The sequence below is a fragment of the Mesoplodon mirus genome (genome assembly GCF_964341445.2).
Source record: "Mesoplodon mirus genome assembly, chromosome: 2".
Taxonomy (NCBI): Eukaryota; Metazoa; Chordata; class Mammalia; order Artiodactyla; family Ziphiidae; genus Mesoplodon; species Mesoplodon mirus.
This window is the reverse complement of record NC_138977.1, coordinates 114,795,248-114,819,528: the sequence shown is the minus strand read 5'-3', so window position 1 is coordinate 114,819,528 and position 24,281 is coordinate 114,795,248. Positions and strand designations below refer to the sequence as shown.

Sequence of the window (24,281 nt, the reverse complement as noted above, 5' to 3'; positions counted from 1 at the left end):
AGCCTGCGGTTCACTTCTTCCACCTGGTGTGCATTTCAGTATCTGCCAAACAGCTCAAAGGACGTGGCTCAGAATATTATCTATAGACCTGGAGAAGAAACTAAAGGTCCTTGACTTGGTTTAATGGCTAAAGTATTATTTTGCCTTGCTTGACTGTTTTCCTTTCTTTCTGCATTTGTTCACTTCTTTGATTAAATGTATTCTTTGACTAAAGGTTTTCTACAGTCAAAAGGAAGGCAGAGGACATGGGTGGGCGTCTATTCTGGGAAGGCCTCATAGGGTCCCACTCGGTTACATCTTTTATCCTCAGCTGTAGGGCCTCAAGTGTAGCTTGATAAAGGACAGAGTTCCATGTCGACATCTTTTCAGTATCTTCAATGCAGTCCTCTCTTCCAGTCACTTGTCTCCAGACTAAAACCTGAAACATTTTAATGTGCTCTCCAACTTAAACTTATTCTGAGCCATTTGTCTAATGAGTGAATGAGTTTTTTTCTTTTGAAATATAATCCCTATTATTTCTTTTCCTGGTTGATGTGGGTGTGTTTTCAAAACTTAGCAATTGTAGAATTTCTCCTTGGGAAGTAAGAATAGAAGTTGTCTCCATCCAAACAGTCTCTGCTACAACACTCACTCTAGTGTCACATAAAGATCACTTCTGAAGTGAAAGCTAAGAGAACAAAGTTAGGTTCTAATTGTCTTGGATTCTGGGTTCATAAAGTTAATGACTAAGTATTAATCTTTAAAAATCTCAACGGTTGTATGATTGGTAACCAGGATACGGTTGTACAATGAAGCACTGAAGAGGATATTTTGTCCTCTCTATGAATGCTTTATCCAGGTTACTATTTAACAATAAGAAGTAAGTACCTCTCATGTAAAGCATAATCTCAAATTCTTTTCACACAGGTAGTCACTTCTGATGATCTTACTTAGCTAAAATAACTTAGCTAAGATTTCCTCTAAATAGAAGAAACCAAAGTCAGACAAAAATGAAATAATTCACCATTTTTTCCCCAGTGTTTTAGTGTTCATACAGAAACAGAACATGAAAATCCTTGAGAAACTGTTTTGGGGATTTAAACATTTCAAGGAAGAATATGTTTGTCCCCTAAGAGTGCTATACCATTACAATCACTGTATATCTTTTGTTTTGGGTTCCTGTCTTTTCAGATAACATGCTGGTGATAAGATATGTCAGCACTAAGTTAACTTTGTCCCTATTACTGTAAAGTTTATTTTGGCAATTAAATTATCAGGAATGATTGTTGTTTGTCTGTTTCTTCCCCAGGGTCCTTGCACTGGCAACCAGCAGAGTTTGGCTCATAGCAGGCTCTGGGATGCGGTGGTGGGTTTTCTTCATGTATTTGCCCACATGCAGATGAAGCTGTCTCAGGTAAAGTCACTGTCCTCCACCATCCTAAATGACACACTGGAGACTGTGATCACTGGCAAATTAAACATGCTTTCCTTTGTCTGAATATTATCTTTCTTAGATGACTTCTTGATACAACTTTTACTCTACATTAAAAAAAACCCTTTTTTTTTAAATAAAAGAATTTCATGCAAGCTGAGAATAGGTGGAAGCCATTATTCAATTTTGAAAACAAAAGGTATTGAGGAATTGACTATAATGGAGAAATAAAATATACTCTCCAAACACTGTACATTTTACAGTCCTTTGTAGACCTACTTCTCGATGATTACTCACTGGAATTTTCCTCCTGCCTACAGATAATTGGAAGAGGATTTGTCATCTGTTCCAAATCCCTCGTTAAGGGGAGACAGTTTTCTTATAGGGTCATAAACAAGCAGCTGTTCTCAAAAGGTGACACTCACCCATTAACAGGACATTTTACTTTGTGAAAGACAGATAGGCAAATAAAGAAGAAACAGCTTTTCCACCAGGCTTTTTAATGTTAATTCGGGAGCATATCTTGAAAACATCAGAGTGCTGTTTTCTCACTGTGTATTGCATTTGGAGCTCAGAGTTACACGAACAGAAAAACTCTTAATATAAATCTTGAGTAAATATGTCCCTGTGATACAGTGAATTTTGATGGGCTCTCCTGAGGCTGACATGTCTGTCGGGGTGTGGGTTTGTATCTTCCAGGTGTCAGGTAGAGGAGAGAATGCTAGATTCAAAGTCAAAGGACTCCAGTCCAACTCCCACGATTTCATTCACGTGTCCCATCTCTCTTCCTTGAGTCTCCTTTCCTCCAGCAAAGTGAGGATACTCACATTGCCCTCTGACCTACAAGCAGGAAGATATCTTGGTCAAAGATAAAGCCAGGCACTGGTTAAAGTGGCAAGGACCAATTTAGTCAGTGATAACTGTTACTGTAGGGAAAAGAACCTAGTGTGAGCTGAACTCAACTTGGACTTGTACAGAGGTGATAAGTGTTTTAAAGGGAGGAGGAGGGGGGTTAGCAGGGTTCAGTAGAGTTAGGGAAGAGGAAAATGACAAACGGTTGTTCAGTGTAAATGTGATTGGGCCAGCTGAATATTAAAGTCAGGATTCTACCTTCCCACAGAGCCTGGGAGACAGGTTCTACTATCGTCAGGTGTTGGCTGGAACAAACAGAAAATTTTTCTGGCAGTCCTGATTTTTCTCAGGCAGGCACTCTAAGGGGAGCTGGGGTCATCCTAGGGATGCAGCCTTGAGCTGTTAGAAACTATGGTGGTGTTTTTTTCAAGTCTTTATAGACCAAGATTAAAGCCTAGCTGGGAAGAGGGCCCAGAGGAGCTGGCTAGTTTGGTCAAGGAGAGAATCTTTGTTAGTATCTAGTTATTGGTAATCAACCAAGTAAGGAAATATCATGATGCTTTCAACTAATTGCTAATGACATTTTAGTAAGTAAAGGAAATCAACATGAACCAAATTTATACATTCACAGGAGAGTTCCGATTCAGATGTATTGCCATCATTTTATGAACATCTGATGGTGCTACCTAGCAGTTGTTCAGTTTGTAGACCTAGTCAAGGTAACAACTATTTAGGAAGGAAAAGCCTCATCCTTCCAGCAATGTTGAAATTTGGCTTCCTATGTAGCAAAATTCATATGAATAAAATGATACCTTGTATTTTTTTTTAAAAAAAGAAAGGGGTATAGTTTAAAATAAAAAAAATCTGATGATTCATGAGGTCATAATGTAAATATAAGTACATTCCATATTTCCAGGCACTGAACCTAAGCATAGTGATGTTAGGACACAACATAGCTTTGTAAAATAATTTTTTTTCATGGTGAAAAATGAAAAACAAAACAGAAAATTTTAACGAGAGAAATATCAGAGCTTGATAAAATTGGTAAATAAGATATTTTGTGCATTATTAATACAGGTAATACTTGTGTACATTTTTGCCTAGATTTATGTAGAATAAGTTTATCTCTTATCACTGTTATGCCTGTGTTTTCCAGAATATGTTAATTTTTACAAAATATATAGCATCTTGGTGTAGTAAGTTAGAAAGAAGAAAAGACAAGTCCAGTCTTTACTCAAGTAAAAGAAAGATACCCAATGTGCAGAAGCACCTGAGTCTTGCCTACCTGGCCCCAGGGGTTCCACCACTGCTTTAGTTCTTCTGTACTCTTGTTAGATTTATTCATTGTCCTTACAAATACTTTAATAAACATGAGTTGGAATCAACAGTAAATACTCTTTAATTCCTAAGTGTGTATTTTTAATAAGCTGCAGACTTATATTTGGCCTCCCTTTAGCTCTATTTTGCTGTAAAGTGTCTACTATCGGTAGATCTGTACCCTTTTTGTGAGAATAAGTATGATGTTCTTGCTGCATAGGTTTCCCATATTATCTCAAACGCAGTATGTTAATTCTTTCAGGATTCCAGTCAAATTGAGCTGCTAAAAGAATTGATGGATCTTCAGAAGGACATGGTGGTCATGTTGCTGTCCATGTTGGAAGGTAGTTTTGATTTATATCTTCAAGTTCCCTTTAATCTTTTATTTTAAGGATTCCATACATGCTTGCTTTGGGAGTCAGCATGCTGCAAAGGATAAAATATCAATGCTGAGATGGGACAGATGCCTCAGATTTATTGCTGGCTTGATTACTCTTTTTCCAAGTTTGCTTTTTTAAAAAGAGAAATCCTGCCTATCTCAGTTTATAAAACTATGGAATGAAATCACTTGTACTTCATTCATAGTGATATTTTTCATTTCATAGTGATACCCCAGAGAGTATGCTCTTCAGACAGAATACCTAAAGAAGGTTTTATTTGTTTATCATTTTGTTTGTTTGTAACCAGTGGGGATTACAGACGTTTGGATACACTCCAACGGTGTAAATTGCTGCTTTGAGCTGACTGCCTTGTGACTCCCATGGGTTCTTAAAATTCTGCAGGAGGGGGCTTCCCTGGTGGCGCAGTGGTTGAGAGTCTGCCTGCCGATGCAGGGGACACGGGTTTGTGTCCCGGTCCGGGAAGATCCCACATGCCACAGAGCGGCTGGGCCCGTGAGCCATGGCCACTGAGCCTGCACGTCCGGAGCCTGTGCTCTGCAACAGGAGAGGCCACAGCAGTGAGAGGCCTGCGTACTGCAAAAAAAAAAAAAAAAAAAAAAATCTGCGGGAGGAGAAGGCTCGGGAGAGCGCCCCAGCCCACCAAGTCTAGTGGCGGCCTAGTCCTCCCAATACATGCCTCTCTCTCCGGTTTTCATCCTCGCGCTTTTCTCTTTTCAACTTACTTTCCTTTGCTACTGCATTTCTTTTCTGTCTCAGACAGTAAATAGTAGGTAAGAGCTTGGGTTCTGAGATCTGCCACCAACGCCCGCATCCCACTTTCCCACGCAGGCAGCGTGACCCTGACACAAGTTACGTCTCCATTTTTCACTTTCCTCCTCTGTGAAATGGGGCTCATGATAGGCTGATGCAAGAATTCAGTGAAATCATGTGAATACGACCAAAGAAAATTAAAAATGTTTGCTATTATGTTCCTTGTCCTTTTTTTTTTCTTAAATCCTTCCTAATTCCTCTCTCTGTTTCTTAGCCTGCCCTGCACTGCACAGCTATACTTTGACTAATTAAGGCAGTAGGCACACCTTGCGCTGGGACTTCAACGATGCAGCATTTGCTCGAAACCCTTAGTTGGCAGCCACTTTGTACCCTTTGAGCACAGGATCCTTTTCCCATGACCTCAATTCAAGTTTTAGCCTAAATAATAATAACACCACAACCGTAATAACTGCAACAGGAACTGCAGGAATGACAACTTAAAATTAACCTCGTTTAGTATGCCAGCTGCTGGTTTAAGTACTTTTTCATCCTAATATCAGGTTTATGAATTGCATAGTAATATTATCACTGTTTTGCAAATGAGGAAACTGAGTGCAGAGAGGCTAAGAAGTCTGCCCAGGTAGCTCAGCTAACAGATGGTGGGACCTGGATTCAGATCCCAATAGCATGGCTCCTGAGCCTATGCTCTTAACCCTGGTGTTTAATGCTTCACAAATGCACTCAACAAACCCCTCACCATGCATCTTTTTCCTGATGCATGTCTTTGTGTTACATATAAAGCTCTGTTCATGGAATAAAAGCATTCGATGACTATACCTTAGGATAACATTTCGTTTCCTCAAGCTTATCCATAATCTGCCATTTTCTAATTATAAACATTCTGGACCATGAAGAAATGCAGAGAGATCTTTTACATTTTAAATCAGAAAGAGCATCTAATTTGCTCTCAGCAGATCTGTTTAAAATCCAGGCCTTAGCCCTCAATAATCATGTCACGGCCAGCACATTAATTTAACCTTGCCAAACCTCAGTTTTCTCAATAGTAAAATCAGAATTAATAAAAAGTACCTGCCTCACAGACATATGAACTTGAAATCAGGTAACGTTTACGAGCAGTGACATTTCAACCCAGAAGGTCTGTGCAAACACTCATTTTTATTATTAAAATGAGACTGTATTTCAGTTTCTGGCTTTAGGATAATATAAATGTTTGCCCAATTTTTTTTTAATCCTAAAACACGTTGCTTTTTTTTTTTAATCCTAAAACACAATTAGAAGAAAAAAATGTCAGCTTTTCTTCACATATTGTTTTATGTGCGTTAGTCTAATTACTTTGTAAATATGCTTTTGCTTGTGTTCATGTAATGACTCTTTGAAACTAGAGTTTACAAGTAATTACTCATCTTTTCCTTCGTACATTGGAAGATAAACAAGGAGCTATCTTTGATTCAGATGTCATATAAGATTTATATTGTTATTTTCTCTATAGACACTGGGTTTTTTTAGACATTTTAAGATGTTTAATATTTATCTGCACAAATTAGCAACAGCTTATACAACTGGACCAGTTTACAATTAATTCACAGTAACGTACACTAGCTTCTATCCAGCTTAGACACCGGTTTTATCAGGCATGTTCATTTTGAGCCAATGCAGTTCTTTACCCCCAGGCAATGTCGTTAATGGCACCATCGGCAAACAGATGGTTGATATGCTCGTGGAATCTTCCAACAACGTGGAGATGATTCTCAAATTTTTTGACATGTTCTTAAAACTCAAGGACTTGACGTCTTCTGACACCTTTAAAGAGTATGACCCAGATGGTAAGGGAGTCATTTCCAAGAGGGACTTCCACAAAGCGATGGAGAGCCATAAGCATTACACCCAGTCCGAGACTGAATTTCTGCTGTCCTGCACAGAGACGGATGAAAACGAAACCCTGGACTACGAGGAATTTGTCAAACGGTTCCACGAGCCTGCCAAGGACATCGGCTTCAACATGGCAGTGCTTCTGACAAACCTCTCTGAACACATGCCCAACGACACCCGGCTGCAGACCTTCCTGGAATTGGCCGAGAGTGTCCTGAATTACTTCCAGCCCTTTCTGGGCCGCATCGAGATCATGGGCAGTGCCAAGCGCATCGAGAGGGTTTACTTTGAAATCAGTGAGTCCAGCCGAACCCAGTGGGAGAAGCCCCAGGTCAAGGAGTCCAAAAGGCAATTTATATTTGATGTGGTCAACGAAGGGGGAGAAAAAGAGAAGATGGAGCTCTTCGTGAACTTCTGTGAGGACACCATATTTGAGATGCAGCTCGCAGCTCAGATCTCGGAGTCGGACTTGAACGAGAGGTCAGCAAATAAAGAGGAGAGCGGGAAGGAGAAGCCAGAGGAGCAGGGGCCGAGGACGGGTTTCTTTTCCATCGTGACGGTCACGTCGGCCCTGTTTGCCCTCAGGTATAATATCCTGACCCTTATGCGGATGCTCAGCTTAAAGAGCCTGAAGAAGCAGATGAAGAAGGTGAAGAAGATGACAGTGAGGGACATGGTCACGGCCTTCTTTACGTCCTACTGGGGGGTTTTTATGAGCCTCCTGCACTTCGTAGCGAGCGTCTTCAGAGGCTTCTCCCGCATCGTCGGCAGCCTCCTGCTGGGAGGAAGCCTGGTGGAAGGTGCGAAGAAGATCAAGGTGGCGGAGCTCTTGGCCAACATGCCAGACCCCACGCAGGATGAGGTTCGAGGAGACGGGGAGGACGGGGAGAGGAAAGCCATGGAAGGCGCCCTGCCCAACGAAGATCTGACGGACTTAAAGGAACTGACCGAGGAGAGTGACCTGCTTTCCGACATCTTTGGCTTGGACCTGAAGCGAGAAGGCGGGCAGTACAAACTGATTCCTCATAACCCCAATGCTGGCCTGAGCGACCTCATGAGCAACCCCGTCCCTATCCCCGAGGTGCAAGAAAATTTCCAGGTAACTTACCTCCAGTCACAGCAGCTCTCTGGACTTCAGGTGGGCACGATAAGTGAACTTCTTGACATCAACTGTCTTGCTAGTGCCAGGGTGGTTTTCGGTACGTGACTTGACTTGCCAAAGAGGAATGGCTTTTTTAGTTAGGTGGAGCTAGCATTTTGTGAAGGTTCCTTATAAATTATTAAGTTAAACTATGAAAGGATGAGCTGAAGTATTCACCCTCCTGTCATTAGGCAATTGAACAATAATCATTCCATCCACAAATATTTTATGAGGATTGGCCAGGTGTCTGACACCACTGGGTATCATAGCAAATTAAAAGAAATGTAAGATGTGCTCACTGCTTTCAAGTTGCCTTAAAGAGTTTATTAGAAAGATAAAAGACTCATGAAAAAGTTAGAAAATTATTAAGTGGTAAGTAGCATAGGCAGCAGACAGTAGAGGTTACCTGTGTTGAGAAAATGGAAACCTCAGTATAGCTTGGAGTAGTTAGATGAGACTTAAGCAGTGGAATTTAAGTTGGTGTTGGAGAGTGAGTAGGATTTGAGTAGGTGACTGAGGGAAAGAAGGTAGTTGTGAAATAAGAAAAGTGGGAAGGAGCTCAGAAAGTTGGTACCTACTGCTAGCCTGGTAGGTAAGTGCGGGGAAGGGGGAAATGCGTGGACCAGTAGAAGAAAGGGCACACATGGCAGTTTTATCTCAATAGAGACAGGAGGGTATCATTTATAGGTTACAGTTTGACACAGGGTCACGGGGCTCCCTAAACTCATTCAAAAGTGATGTGTAATCCTGCTTCTCTTTTCCCCATTGACTCATCCAAGGAACAGAAGGCAAAAGAAGAAGAAAAGGAAGAAAAAGAAGAAAGCAAATCCGAACCTGAGAAAGCCGAGTAGGTGTAGTTTCTGTATCCTTTCCTTTGTTTTAGTGTCTTTCACTCGTCCTCTCTCTTCAGGGGATGCAGTGGAGACTCTCAGGCTGCAGGATGACATCTGTCATCTTAGTGGAGAGCCTCAGCCCATGGGCAGGGATAAGCGTAGACCACCCACCTGCCCTGGGGGCCACTCCCACCTCTTTCTTGTGCCATGAGGATTCTGTTTGTGTGTTTCTCTCTCAGCAGAAAAGACTTCAGTGATTCCATGTGATGCTCTCTGCAAGATGACTGACGGCTGTAGTTCTCTGTTTAAAATCGAGCATCTATTCTGTCCTTGTAAAGAAGGGAGGGGACAAACGTTCTGAATGCCGTGGCACAGGATTCTTGGGGCATGGTGGTCCTCAACGCACAGTCCTAGGGCCACCTGCGTAAAAACCACCTGGGGAGTCTGTTAAAGACACAGATTCCTAGGCCCCAGCACAGATTTTTTAATCAGCAGGTCTGGGAACCAGGAAACTTCATTTTCAGCAATATTCCTGGTACTGTGGAGCACAGTTATAAATGCAGCAATGAGAAATAAAGAGCTGCCTATGAAGCAATGAAAATGTATAATTTCCTCATAACACTGGCTTTCTGTTAATAATTGAAACCTACATCTTTCCCCAAGTTTACATAGTTTTATATGCACATTTTTAACAATTGGGGAAATCAAAATTTTAAGTGCCTATAGTGCACCTGTAGCATTCTCAGGTAGCGTTTTATTTTTCTCCTCTACTCTGTTACTTCCTTTGGCCTGTTTTCATTGCCTGTTCTGTTTTTTCTTCTTTTTTTTTTTAGAATAGCAAATGTTTATTTAGAATTGTGTCAATTTAATTATAGCTATAAAAGTAAGACATTAAATGATATAACTCAGAAATAGTTCTTATTTCTAATGTTATATTTCATGGAAAACAGTTTAACTTTTTCACATGCCTACTTGACATCACTTGAGTCACCTTTTGAATAACAACACTTTTTTCAGGGAAAATCATTTTTATTTCCAAGTTATTTGAGACAGAAAATTTTAAAGAGTTTTGTTATTAGAAATTTTCAAACATACACAAAAGAGAGAATGTTATAATGCACCCCATATACCCATCACCAAGTTTTACTAATTACTAACATTTTGCTAATTTTGTTTCATCTAGGTTTTCTCCTGCCTACCCTCCCTACCACAGACACACACACATATTTTGGGGCCTCCTGTACGACAAGTTGCTTTAAAGAAAATACTAGACACCATGTTATTTCACCCATAAATATCTTGTGTACATTTCTAATTGCTAAGGACTTTTTAAAAAACATAATTATCATGCCATTATTTATACTGAACAAAATTTGCAATTATTCTTTAGTACCGTCTAATACCTGCTAAATATTTAAGCTTCTTTAGTTGTCTGAAAAGGGTATTTTTACAGTTGGTTTGTTTGAATTAGGCTTCAAACAAGGGCCACAGTTGTGTTTTGTACAGTCAGCACTATTCATTGTCATAGACCTTGAACTGTTGAATCAGTTGTAAAAATGGCCACGTAAGTGACTATTATAGTGAAATGCAGACAAATGTAACAGGGCATGACAGTCATTTCAATGGCAACTCTTTAACGTTAAAATAATGTTTGACTGCATATGAGTTAAGTATGGGTTATGTTATGTGGGTTACATATCTGTGACTACACATATACATAAATATACTTCCATGAAGCCTTGGTATTTTGCACCTAGAGGGGTTTAGGTATCATATTTCAGTGCTTCTAATTTCATTATTTTCTGCAAAATTCATGTATTGATATCCTTTATACATGTGAACAACCAAATGCGTACGCCTCTGATTTTAAATCCTAGTAGCCTGAACATTGAAATAAGAATTTAAAAATAAGGTATGTTAAAAAGTAGCAGCCAAAAAAAGTCTCCATTGTTATTCTTTCATTTAAATATTTTACTCTACACTTGGAAAGGAATATGCTAGGTATAGATACAAAGATACTTGAAGCCTGTAAAATGTCCTATAGATTTGAACTTCACAGAAATTATCCATCTGTAGGGGGCTATGATAAGCAAGAAGTCCTTACCCCTAATTCTAAAGTTCTGAATATCATAATTCATTGGAAGAGATATCAGTTATTAAAACTGATACTATGATTTAAATATTTGTTCGTTTGTATATTTTGGCACAAAACCTGTTCAGTTCTTTAGTTTATGGATGGCTTATTTTTCATTCATTTGTGTTTGTAGGGGAGAAGATGGAGAAAAAGAAGAAAAAGCCAAAGAAGATAAGGGTAAACAAAAATTGAGGCAGCTCCACACACACAGATATGGAGAGCCAGAAGTTCCTGAGTCAGCATTCTGGAAGAAAATCATAGCCTATCAACAGAAACTTCTAGTAAGATGTTTTAAAATGAATGTTGTTACTGCTATACTGTGAGATCATAATCATTCGGGTGCAGTAAATATGCATTGACCTTCACTTGGGTCAGCCCTACACGTATGTTGTATTTGCCCATCTTAGTGTTTATATGTTAAAATGAATGCCTTGGTCCACGGCTCCCTGTCATCAAACACATAACCTCTGCACACATTCACATGCGGGTCCACTTGATTTAGTGACTGCCAGTGTCTTCCTACAAGGACTTTAGGGCAAGTCAATAAACATAACTCTGGGGTTCCCTCTTTGCAGAACACTATGTAAGGCTCTGCCATACATTATAGCAAAGAATACCTTCTAGGGGACAAGTAATTCATATTGATGTTCCAGAGTGGGGTTAGTCAGCCTTTCTAGAACATCGCCCTTTCATTAAAATTCCAGTTATAAAAATATTAATGCAGTGAGCCAACTCTCCATTGATAATAAGAAGGTCTATTCCAAATTCTTCTTTAAGTGGAAATAAGTAAATAAATGAAAGAACAAAGAGGGAGAAGACAGTTCTTTTTGTAGTGTCCTAAACACTTTGTGGAAATGCTCTCCCAGTTAATAAAATATATACTTGTACGTGGAAAACAAAGAAAGGAGATGTAGTTCTCTCTTCCTATTCATACAGGATGGAATTGTTAAAAATTTTGTTTGAAAGGCCTCTTATATGTGTATGTATGTATATGTGCATAAATATTATATATAATTTTTTCAAGCAGGAAAAGACTGGGAGATGAATGTCTAGAATAAACCTGTAAGAGGTACTGACCAATAATGTCAGACCTAGAAATTATGAGCAACACTCCATAATACGGCCATTTGAAAGGCAAAATCATACTTAGCCTTTGGGAAAAAAATAGACAAGAAACTCATGTAGTATAGAACTTCACCTGTAAGGGAAATGGATTGTTCTCAGTGGTGATATGTTCTAATTGCTTATGCATAAGTATATATATGACACATTTTTTAGAATGTATACAAATATATTTTTTAATTAATAGTTTGACCTATATTTTCTTAAACTACCTTGTATGTTACTATATTATTTAATACAGAGTACACAGAACACAGATGTTTCTGAGGCAACTCTGGATAACCACTGGTTTGATGTGTTGTCACGGTGGACGTGGCTGCAGGTGTGGTCTGGGCGTGGTATAGGGGGTGAGGCTGCACAGGCACTGTAATAAGCTGCAGCAGTGCCCCTGGGTTCCTGAAGAGTATGTGTAACTGCAGTTGAGTAAAGCACATAATTCAGATTTCCTTCCATCCTTCTGTCTCAGAGGTCACAGTTTCTACTTTCCTGCTTCTCTTGCAATATGACTTTCTCTGTTCACCTGCTTGCATGCACCAGCCTAATCATGACCACACCAGGTGCCACAGGCCCCTCGTGACCCGAGTCTTTGTGACCTCCCAGCTCAGATAACCAGAGTATCTAACTCCAACCTATGACCCAGTCCCACCTTCCACGGAGAACCAATGTGACTGACCCGGTTTGGATGTGGTGGCCAGCTTTGGTCCTATAAATGGTGGCAGAAAAGTCAGGGTCGTGTGTGGGGAGATGACACCATCAAAATGGGCTGTGTCCACAGAGAGGGATAACTAACGAGATGTCATTTTGCTATGGCCTTATGATGCTAAAGCCCCTGGCATATCCGGGTAGATACTTTATAGTCATCTCCCACTTAATATTAAAACAAATTCTTGGTATGCCCCATAACCTTTTTCCTTAAACCCACTTCTCCTCTAAGTGTTTTGTACTTTTTCCCCTCATAGCTCAAAAAATAGAACCAACCATTTACTTGGTTGCTCAGACCCCCAAATCCAGAATTATCATCTCTGAGCCCTCTTTCTTTCCTACCTCAGATACAACCCAACAATAATTCTTCTCGGCTCTCTCCTCCAGATATACGCAGAGTCTGCCCAGTACTTACCACCTCCACAGCCACCACCTGGTCCAAGCCACCACCAGCAACATCATCTCTTCTTGCATCCTGCAGTCACTTTCTAACTCGTCTCCTGCCTTCCATGCTTGCCTCCAATCTATTTTATACTCAGTAGCTGGAAAATCATCTTTCAGATCATCTGATTGCATCAGCCCTCTTCAGCTCCTCCAAGAGCTTGCCATCCCATGTAGAATAAAATAATAATTCCAGCGATATTAACAAGAGTAATGACTAACTTCCCCTATAGTAACTTACCTAATCCTCATAGCAAACTTATGAGACAGGTTTTGTTGTTATTCCCACTTTACAGGTGAGAAAAATGATGCTACAAGAATGATTTAAGTCTCTCGCCCACATCCCACAGTGAGTCAGTGGTGAGGTCAGGCTTTATGCCCAGGCAGTGTGGTCCCAGCGATCAGACACTGAACCACTGTGCTATAAGGGGCAACAGACTTTTTATCAGAGGGCTACAGAACCCTGTCCCCCGCTCACCTCTCTGACCTCATTCCCTCCCACTCTCCCCTCCTCTCACTGCGCTACCTCTTCACTATCCGTCAAACACACCAGCATCACCTGGAACTCAGGACCTTTGCCCTCCAAGCTCTTTCTCTGACATTCCCGTCCCCAGCTGTTCATTTGATTGCCGTCCAGTGGCATCCAGGCCGCAGCTCAAATGTCACCTCCTTAGATAGACCTTCTCTGACCACCTGTCTGAATAGCGCCCCTGTTCCCTAAGTCCTTAACCTGATGGATTTTTCTTCATAACATTTAACATTCCCTGAAATTACGCTTTTTATCTGTGAGCGTGCTTCTTTATTATGTCTCCTCCGTGGTGGTTTACGTCGTAAAGCTTGGTGCTTTACATCGATAGCACCAAGCATGGGACTTGAAACCCAGTGGGCCTTCAACAAATAGTTTTGGGTAAATGCATGAATGCTTTATTTCAGTTGTCTTCAAATTTCAAGTCTCTTGGTTCAATGACCTTTTAATAATTTTTTTCACCTTCAGAACTATTTTGCTCGCAACTTTTACAACATGAGAATGTTAGCCTTATTTGTCGCGTTTGCAATCAATTTCATCTTGCTCTTTTATAAGGTATGTACATCTTAGTCTTTTAATAACCAATATGAAAGACTGAATTGAATGTAAAGATTTCAGAGATCCACTAGTGAGCACATCAAAACCGATTCTGAAATGTATTTGATGAAAATGAAAACCTGAATCTCAGGCACATTGCTGATTGTCTAGTACAGCAGGGATAGATTTGCTCCTTCACACTAGGTGAGAAATGCCCCCACTGAAGAATGCTGGATTTGCAGAGGATCTACCCACAGTACTCAGAGTCTAATTTGGCTGAATATCTCACTTGTTACTGTATCTGGGTGTGGTGTATCTGTATTGTATTAAATTCTTTTGATCACTGAGAAGGCAGCTTAGCCATCTAATTATTTCCTGCATGCACTGGAATCCTCATGTCTGGGTAAATTAGAGGGAATTTTTAAAATTTGTTCATTATTTGTCATTATTTTTTTCTATTGCAGTATAGTTGATTTATAATATTGTGTTAGTTTCAGTCATACAACAAAGTGACTCAGTTATATATATTTCAGTTATATTTTTATATATTTTTTCTCTACATATATATATGTATCATATATTCTTTTTCAGATTCTTTTCCATTATAGGTTATTACAAGATACTGAAAAAGCTATCTTTTTTAGCCTTTGCTTTTAGTCTTTTCATCGTGCAGTGGTTTCACATCCAGCTATCTGCTAAGACTGGGTTTCCATTGTTTCTTGTTTACCCTGATGTCAGAGGAAATGAACTGACTGTACTTTAAATGATTTGAATCAGGTCTCCACTTCTTCTGTGGTTGAAGGAAAGGAGCTCCCCACTCGCAGTTCAAGTGAAAATGCCAAAGTTAGCAGCCTGGACAGCAGCTCGCCTAGAATCATTGCAGTTCACTATGTGCTGGAGGAGAGCAGCGGCTACATGGAGCCCACGCTGCGTATCTTAGCCATTTTGCACACAGTTATCTCTTTCTTCTGCATCATTGGATACTACTGCTTGAAAGTAAGATAGTAAGGCACCAAGGAACCTGTGTGTGTCCGCGTATGTGTGTGTCTGTTGCACGTTGGACTTCTGGGGAAGCAGATTCTGAAATGGAAATTACATACACATAGTTTATTAGGGGATGTTCCATAAATACCTGTGGGGCAAGGGGAGGAAGCAGCATGGAGGGAAGGGAAAAGTGGGGCTACAGTACAGACCCAACAGGGCACATCACAGGTCTCTGTTCTGAAGTTGAGATGCCCCTTTCAGGGTAGCCCTGGGCTGGGGCATTGGAGCTGGGCCTTTAGAGCTCCCTGGTGACGAGTCACTGGATGCAGGCTGCCCTGGGAAGGGGATGTGGCTGTCACATTGTAGTTTTCTCGCACATGTCAGTAATTATTCACATATAGCCAATTTCACCTATAATTTGACCCCACAGAAGTGACCACCCACTATGTCTCCTAGCAGTGCCCAGTGTAGTAGAAATTCTAGAAATACATCATATTGGACCTCTGAGAGTCATTTTGATTGTTTTGTTATTAGATTAGGTATGTATCTCTCGCTATCCTTGGCAGAAATGCTTCACTGTTTGTAACATCACCCGGAAAATAATGGAGCTCCATCCCTAGAGCCTTACCAAGGGAACACTATAGTTTGGTGAATAGAACTCAAGATAGTCTCTCTGAGTGCTCAGGGCTGCCCATCACCTTTGCAAACCTCTTTATCTTTTCCTAGCATGACACCTTTTTACTGCAGGGCTTTTATTTCACTGTGCCCTGCTTCGGATTGGGGAGCTTCTAGAAGACTTTTGAAAACCCAGGGTCCAGGGTAAAAGACTAGAGTGTAAAGTTTTTTTCAGAAACTCCTCTACCTCCCTTTGTTTCCCTTGTTTTATTGGGGGGGAGAGGGGATATTCTTGGATACTTCCAGAATGTCTGCATCTTTTTTGCATCTGTGCCTTGTGTAAAATCTGTCCATATGAAAAGGGAATCAGTAAATTCTGGAGACATTCTGGCAAACTGACAAAGATTTTTGCTGATGTTGAAATTAAAATTTATTTCAAAATAGCATATGGGCATGCTGAGCATGGAATTATTAAAGAGATTTCTCAAATAAAACTAAAAATTTTTTAGAAGTATGCATTTTGGAACATTAGGGCTATGTTTTATTGCATCCATATATATTATATATATGTATATATGTAATATGCAAAAGAAAAGCAATTTTGTATAATCTTTTTCTCTTTAATATTTAAAATTGATTTCATTAGTGCAATTATTTATGAACATCTATGTGTTTAAAAACATATGCATATATATAATATCTATACTGTCTTTTGTTTCTCGAAAACCTCTAGATGCCTCCTTTTGCCTAAATATAGCCGATTGATTTTCACTCAATTTTTACCTTCCTGGAAGTAACATGGGAAATATTTCTTTCCAAAAGCTGTTTTGTAAAGATAGTGACCACAGGAGATGCTAGTAAATCTAAATTAATTTTAACATGTTTATTTTTCAAATGTAGGTCCCACTGGTTATTTTTAAGCGAGAAAAAGAAGTAGCTCGAAAATTGGAATTTGATGGGCTTTATATTACAGAACAGCCTTCAGAAGATGATATTAAAGGCCAGTGGGATAGACTCGTAATCAACACACAGTGAGTAAAGAATGAGATGAGACATTTCTGTGCTCAAAAATTTCAAGACATACTTTGCCGGAGTTCTTGCAGATTTATCAAAAGTTTAGCAGAGGTGAATAACAGTTATATATTCAGCCAAGAAAATCAAAGACTAAGCTCCATCAGTCTCTTAATGGATGCCATCAATTTTTGCCCTCTGTGTTCTGAATTCCTCCATCAAAAATGGCTTTGAGTCCATTTCCACAGCACTGATGGAACATAACAACATCCATTACTCAGTGTTCAGGGGAGTGTGTAGCTGGAGGTGCATAACCTGCAGTGTGGGGTTATCTCATCTAAAAGCATAGAGGAAGCCAAAATTATTCATTAAGGAAGGAGTTGTAGCATTAAAGGCAAAAATATTGAATTTCACACTTTTAATCTAAGTTGGAAATTTTCAGTTGGTATCATCCAGAGGCGAAGCATATAACTAGCTAAACATTATGACATGTAAAATATAAGACAGAAAAACAAATACTTTTCTTTATACTAATTATTTCGCCTTGTGAGGTCTAGATCCAAACTACTAGCTGCTGCTGCAGATAAAAATCCATCACAAAGGTCTAATTTTACACTATTAGAGGTATTAGTGATACAATATTTTTCTGTAGTTTGTACTACTCGAGTGAAATAGCTTCTTTTTATTGTGATTAGTTTTGCTTATTCTTAAAAAGTTATGATTTCTGATAAGTTCTGGGTTTCCAAATGGGGATGATTTGTTTGTGTGTTATAAATGTTTACTCTAAATGCTCAATATTTTGTTTAGCAACTCTGAATCGAATCACGTCTGTCCCCTTAGGTGAACTCTATATTAGTTAAGATGCTGGGGTCATGTGATGGTATTATGCTCAGTTTCCTTAAGGATAACTAGTGGGAATGAGATTTTTTTTACTTCCTAGGAAAAACAATGACAGTTTTATGACAGTTAAATGACTTTAATTTTTAAAGACAATTGACAAAGAAATGTATACATTAACACATTATACATAAAGAAAAAATATAACAAGACTGCTTATTAATAAATATGCTCATATTCGTCTCCATTACAGTATTAGCCCATAGTCTCTTTTGTGATTTACATGTATATATTAACATTTAAAATAATATTTAATATACTTATGATAGAAAAATTATGGGATAAGATGGGGAAAATTCATTGTAATTTTTGTGAATGGAAGAATGTATGTTTACATATTTTAAGTATTTTGTTTATTCCAAAAAATATATTGTTATTTATCATTTTTTAAAATTATACTATTTTATTTCTATGCTTTTATATCTTTTAGGTCATTTCCCAACAACTACTGGGACAAATTTGTTAAAAGAAAGGTAATACTACTTAGAGGGCTTAAATTTTCTATTATTTTCCTAAAGTGCAATTCAGATTTGAATTTGCTGTGGCTCATATGTGGGCTGAGATATTGAGGCATGCTTTGTCTGTTAATGTCATTTCAAAATGGAAATAGGATTCAAGTGAATTTCAAAAATTTCATAAGAGACCCATACTCTGCAGCTAAAAAATAAATAAGCATTGCTCACCCACCTGTCATCTGACTCAGGTGACTAAACAGTGCTCAGTCTGTACATTAACAAGAACTGGTAAGAATATTCTCTGAGATTGTTCAGGTAACTGAAATTGACTAAAGGCTCTTTTTCTGATAAGACAGCTAAGTCACCAGGGCTGGTATCCTCCCTTACAATAAAAAAGTAAAGTTGTTGTATAACAACAAAGGACTGAATTTTATTTACTTTTATATAAACTTCAAAGTCCTTTTTATTTTGATAAAGTTTTATTCTTCTGATGCACACTGTATCAGAGCGTGATAGAAAGAATACAAATAGGAGTTCAGCTACGGACTCTGGCACCTATGTCGGCTCTGGTTTCGAGACACAAGGATTATCTCTGCTCTTCCTACCACACAGGATTTAATGTAGGTCACTTTTTTTTTTTTTGCGGTACGCGGGCCTCTCACTGTTGTGGCCTCTCCTGTTGCGGAGCACAGGCTCCGGACGCGCAGGCTCAACGGCCATGGCTCACCAGCCCAGCCGCTCCGCGGCATGTGGGATCTTCCCGCACCGGGGCACGAACCTGTGTCCCCTGCATCAGCAGGCAGACTCTCAACCACTGCGCCACCAGGGAAGCCCTGTAGGTCACTTTTAAAAAATATATATATAATAATGCATGTACCAGTACTTGTACATTGTAAAATACAGTAATCATTATTTTGTAGCTCCTTCTTATTCCTTGAACCCTCCAATTGCCAAACTGAATCACTTCATGCCACGTACCATAACGAGTTGTAGCTCCAGTGTACACGGTCTAGGGTGAATGGCCACAAATATCTGCTGAATGAAGTGGTCTTTTTCCCTTTGATTCCACCAGTTGAGAACTACTCATAGGGTGGCTGGGGATTAGCAACTGCAAATTTTTTGTTACCAATCTGAGGGGAGATAGAGAGTTTGCCAAGAATTTAAATCAAGTACATTATTTAAAATGAAACACATTTAAAAAAACAGAAACAAAACAAAACAAAAAAACCCCAAGACTTCCTAGTTGGAAGAAGCAGTGTGTTTGTTGATTTTCATTTTGGTGCAAGTTTTTGTCCCCTTGTGACCACAGAGTAGCACTGCGCGAATGCAGATGAGTGCATCCAAATTAGGCCAGAGCTCTGAGAGAATAATTTTTAAGTAATGTAAAATAGATAATTTGAATATTTTATTCTTATTTATTATTTAACAGTATAAAGAAGCAGCTTCTAAGTTATTAAAGCAAGAGTTTCTCTGAAGGACACGATATATCTAGAGTCAAATAAATACAGATTGTAATTGCAGTTGAGACAATCCATAGCGTTCCTGCTCTGAGGTCCAGTTTGTTCTCCTGGGCGAGAATACAACCCCTAAAGAACTCCCACTCAGATCAGCCCAGCCCATTTTCAGTGCTGTGAGAATAATGGAAAACAAATTGTTTTAATGAACCTAAATAGTGTACGTTCATAGGCTTTTTAACTACCGTTGCTCTTTTATGTTTTCTTTTAATTTACCTGATTGTATACATTCAGAAAAGCTCATTTTTATTTCTGCTAATCCTTTCCTTCTTTCTATTTATGTATTTTTCCTTCATCCACTCTAATATTTTACTTTAACGTTCCCCCTCCTCTTTCGCTGGTTCTCAGTTCCTTTGTTTCTCCTATATGCCTGTTCCTTGCTTTCTTTTTCCTCTCTTGCTGCCAGTTCTCTCTCCTCCTGCGTTTCTTTCATTACTTTTCCTGTTGCCTCCATTTTCAATGATGTGCGGGATCCTCATGGTATATAAACTGTAGGCCAAGAGTCACTATATCAGAGACAGAGGTACTGAGCTCACAGGTGATCTGTTAGCCCATGTCTAAGCCCTGATCTAAAAACCCAACATCTGGGCAAAGCCCAGACAAATGTGACAGAAGAGAGAGGGGCAAGGAAGCCAAGGGGGGTTGCAAGGAAGTGATTCTAATGATGGACAAGGAATCCATTCTAGGTAAGAATTAAACTGAGGACCTGTGGATGGTGACAAGACTCCAGGTTCAGGTGTTATTGAAGAATGGCTGGAATCAGGATACTATCGGGGGAGTTGAATGTTTGCCTTGGAGACCACAGAGGGGATACCAGCATGTCATGGGCAGCCCAGTGACATGCCGTGCTCTATGCAGAAGATCTTTGCTGGGAGTCAGCCTTGCCTGGATGCTTCCTCACCCCATCTCTTGCCAAGCTGAGACTGGGCATGTTACATTCTCCAAGATCAATTTCTTTATCTGCAGAGTAGGATGCTAACAACAGGAAACTTACATATTGTGACAGTCCCATGAGGGAAAAGCAAGTTAGACCTTTTAGCATAATTCCTGGCACAGAGTATGAATTTGGTAGCAGTTACTTTATTCCATTTTCTCCCACCTCTTTACACGTTTACTTGAGCCCATCCTCTTTTTTGCCTGCCTTTCTCTCTTGCATAAGAAATCTTGTTCTTCAGCTAGGCATTATTTAAAACGCTGTAAGTTCACTAAGACCTTAAGCAGCGTGGTCATAGAACATGAGCTGTTAAGTTAGATGTTTAAGTGAACTTGAAAGTAAGACCGATATATACTGTGTATAAAAATAATTAGATGTTTGTATGTGCATATATAGATGAGATTACTTAATGATGGAGGCCAGTAAAATGCTTTTTTCTTGCCCCAGGTTATGGATAAATATGGAGAGTTCTATGGCCGAGACAGAATCAGCGAGTTACTTGGCATGGACAAAGCTGCCCTGGACTTCAGCGATGCCCGGGAAAAGAAGAAGCCAAAGAAAGACAGCTCCCTGTCGGCCGTGTGAGTGTTAATTCTGCTCTATCCGAGGTCTAGGTGGAAAGGAGGAAAAAGTAATACACTTCTGAACTTGCTAGTGCATTGATTTCCTTTCCTTCAGTGTCAGAGGAGTAGAGATGAGAGAAGCAGAGAATATATAAAGTCTGCTTCTGTACTTCTGGGTATTTTTGCACTATGGAATCAGTAGATTTAATCTATTAATTTTTGAAGGTGACTTTTTCATTATTTACATAAAGCAAGAAAAAAGATTTATCGATTTGCCTTTTTATCCCTAAATGCCACTTAAGTTGAAGTCAAAGATGCAAAAGCATAATATTTGACTTGTTAATGCTTCCTGTCTGAAAAGAAGTTAGTTTTCTTATTTTGGAAAAGGGAGCTATGTAGACCTTTTATTAGAAATAAGTTCATATTCTTTTAATTGTTGTGTTTTATTTAAATAGCAAAGACTTGGTATGCTGAAGTACTGTGCTGTCATACTATTACTTGGAAAGTTTATTTTAAAATGAGGCGCTCTTATACAGTGCTTGCATGGAATAATATATTTAGAAGGATGTAAACCAGTTGAACTGAATTCACCTGAGATTGAATTTCACATGCGCGTGTAGTGTTAGTATACATATATATATATATATATACATCTGTATCTGTCTTGCAAATTTAGCCAACTATAATTCTAGAATTACAGTTGTAAAGCCTACATGCTTTTTAAAATGTAATTTCTTATTGTAGCCACTTAACGATTTTAGAAAAAAACGTAATCGTTACCTTCCCTTATCTGTGTATTTAAGGTATCAGTCAATTAGGTATGTGATTTCTCTGAAAACATAAATATTTAAGGTTCCGTAGAGCAATGTTAGTTTGTCTTAGATAACTATTTTAGCTAGCATTAAAAAACAACATTTTGGGGCTTCCCTGGTGGCGCAGTGGTTGAGAGTCCACCTGCCGATGCAGGGGACACGGGTTCGTGCCCCGGTCTGGGAAGATCCCACGTGCCGCAGAGCGGCTCGGCCCGTGAGCCATGGCTGCTGAGCCTGCGCGTCCGGAGCCTGTGCTCCGCAATGGGAGAGGCCACAACAGTGAGAGGCCCGCGTACCGCAAAAAAAAAAAAAAAACATTTTGGCTGATCTCTTTGGTCATATACTTTTTATCTCTCTGAAACCTTGTTAGAGCTAGTTGGGTCTTTAAAAATAATGTGAACCCAGTTCAAAAGTAGTTAGATAAGCGAATATATAGCAAGTTATGAATTTAAATTTAAAATATTACCTGGGTACTTTAAGAAAACAAATGTGGTTCTTAAAGAAATGTGGTCACTATACGTAAGATGAAACACAGTTGGCAGCCCTTAGGCATTAAGGCCCTTATGTTAGAATATCACGTAAGGACTATGGTGAGAGGGGGGCTGCTGAGTTTCTTACTAGCATTTTCAGATCCCTGATAACCAATGTAGAATTAAATAGTTTTACTGAATTATGCATTTTCCATGGTCATATTTGTGACTCTAGAAAATGTCTGAAAAAATAGAAGGAAAGTTTAGACTGTTTTTTTACTATGAAGAAAGTTTTAAATTAGTGGAATTTTCCACTGTTTTACATAGTAAATGTTTGCAGGTTTGACCCCTAGCAAAGTACCAAGAAATTAATGTGGCTTTTATTAATACCTTTAAATATGGATAATAAAATTAGAAGAATAAAGATCTAGTAAATAACACACATTACTAGGAAAAAATGTACATGTATTGTTCCTTTATTAAAGTGTTTAGAAGGATGGAGTTTTAAAAGATTATCTGTTTTCTATATGAATAGTATCTTAATGTGAACATTTGCATACAAGGATGATTCATGTATCTATGTGTGCATGTATTTATTTATCAATCAGATACATAGGGCTTGGTATGTGCACATTTAAACAAGTGGCCAGCTCACCTCCTGGGGATAGAATGGCTGCCAGCAGCCAGAAAGCCTGCATGCTTCTTCATTTGTGTCTTTATGGAGTGAGAGGAGAGCTTATAATCTCAAAACCATCTAGCAAAACTCCTCAGCTTCCGGCTTCTAGTTTACCCCTGAACCAAGCCCTGTGGCCAGGTTAATGCCATGCCCTGATTGGCCTAGATCAGCTGTGCTCCATCCCTGGGGGTGGAGTCAGCTCCGCCCATACAGCATCACTGCCACTACTGGTGAGAAAAGAGTATTGTATACTACAAAATACTCTTAATGCTGTTGGTAGGAAACTTGCTACCCTAATGCATGACAGGGATGGAAAACAACTAATCATAAGAACAAACTTATAAATAAAGTTAGAAACGACCATGGGAAGTTCAGACATCCTGATATCAACCCTTATTTTGTTTTGGATTGCTTTCATGGGAAATAATCATGCTCTCATGCAAATTATCCAATGGGTTTATTTTTTTTTCATCTCTTTCTTTTTTTAAAGAAAAAGTATTCTTATATTGAAACCCATTGTAAATATTCATGAAATTTTAAAAAATATTATTTAATAATAAAATTAATTATAACTCAAAGACTGCTTTATTTCCTTAAAAAATTAAACCTTAACTCTAAGGGTCAAAGCCTCCTAAGAAGTCAGCTTAGATTATCAACTATTTATCATTGCACTTGTAATTTAAGATTGGCCTAATTAAAAGAAATGATTAAAGAAGTAGTCAAAGACTAAAACAGTAAGTCTAGAGAAGCCTTTTTGAAAATAACACTAAAATTATATTATCATATCAATTCCCTGGAATGTTGCAAAGGCTAACAAAATGATAATTTCTAGCCCCATAAACTAGTGACAAGTTCTGGAAAAAAGTGAAAATTAAAAAGTATATTTTAATACATGTATATTTTATTTTATTTTATTTTTTTTTTTTTTTCTTTTTGCGGTATGCGGGCCTCTCACTGTTGTGGCCTCTCCCGTTGTGGAGCACAGGCTCCGGATGCGCAGGCCCAGCGGCCATGGCTCACGGGCCCAGCCGCTCCGCGGCATATGGGATCCTCCCAGACCGGGGCACGAACCCGTATCCCCTGCATCGGCAGGCGGACTCTCAACCACTGCGCCACCAGGGAGGCCCCAATACATGTATATTTTAATCTGCAAAGATCATGAATATTTATGTTAAGATTCACTCATTCAACATTACTGAGAGACATTCAATGTATGATATAACATGCTTGGTGCTGGGGATTTCACAGACTAGTGAGGAAGGCATCAATACACATACATACATACACACCTAC

The 24,281-nt window shown here is 39.1% G+C and overlaps 1 protein-coding gene across 2 annotated transcripts in view; it reads left to right on the top strand.

The window, feature by feature from the left end:
* Positions 1 to 24,281, top strand: part of RYR2 (ryanodine receptor 2) — a 729,440-nt gene that overhangs the window by 673,532 nt on the left and 31,627 nt on the right. For both annotated transcript variants that reach the window (XM_082634943.1, XM_082634944.1), the window contains exons 87-96: positions 1,289 to 1,393; positions 3,843 to 3,924; positions 6,423 to 7,720; positions 8,542 to 8,609; positions 10,863 to 11,010; positions 13,989 to 14,075; positions 14,835 to 15,053; positions 16,557 to 16,687; positions 17,995 to 18,037; positions 20,915 to 21,048. In XM_082634943.1, the coding sequence (XP_082491069.1) occupies positions 1,289 to 1,393; positions 3,843 to 3,924; positions 6,423 to 7,720; positions 8,542 to 8,609; positions 10,863 to 11,010; positions 13,989 to 14,075; positions 14,835 to 15,053; positions 16,557 to 16,687; positions 17,995 to 18,037; positions 20,915 to 21,048 (2,315 nt within the window). The remainder of the gene's footprint in view (positions 1 to 1,288; positions 1,394 to 3,842; positions 3,925 to 6,422; positions 7,721 to 8,541; positions 8,610 to 10,862; positions 11,011 to 13,988; positions 14,076 to 14,834; positions 15,054 to 16,556; positions 16,688 to 17,994; positions 18,038 to 20,914; positions 21,049 to 24,281) is intronic.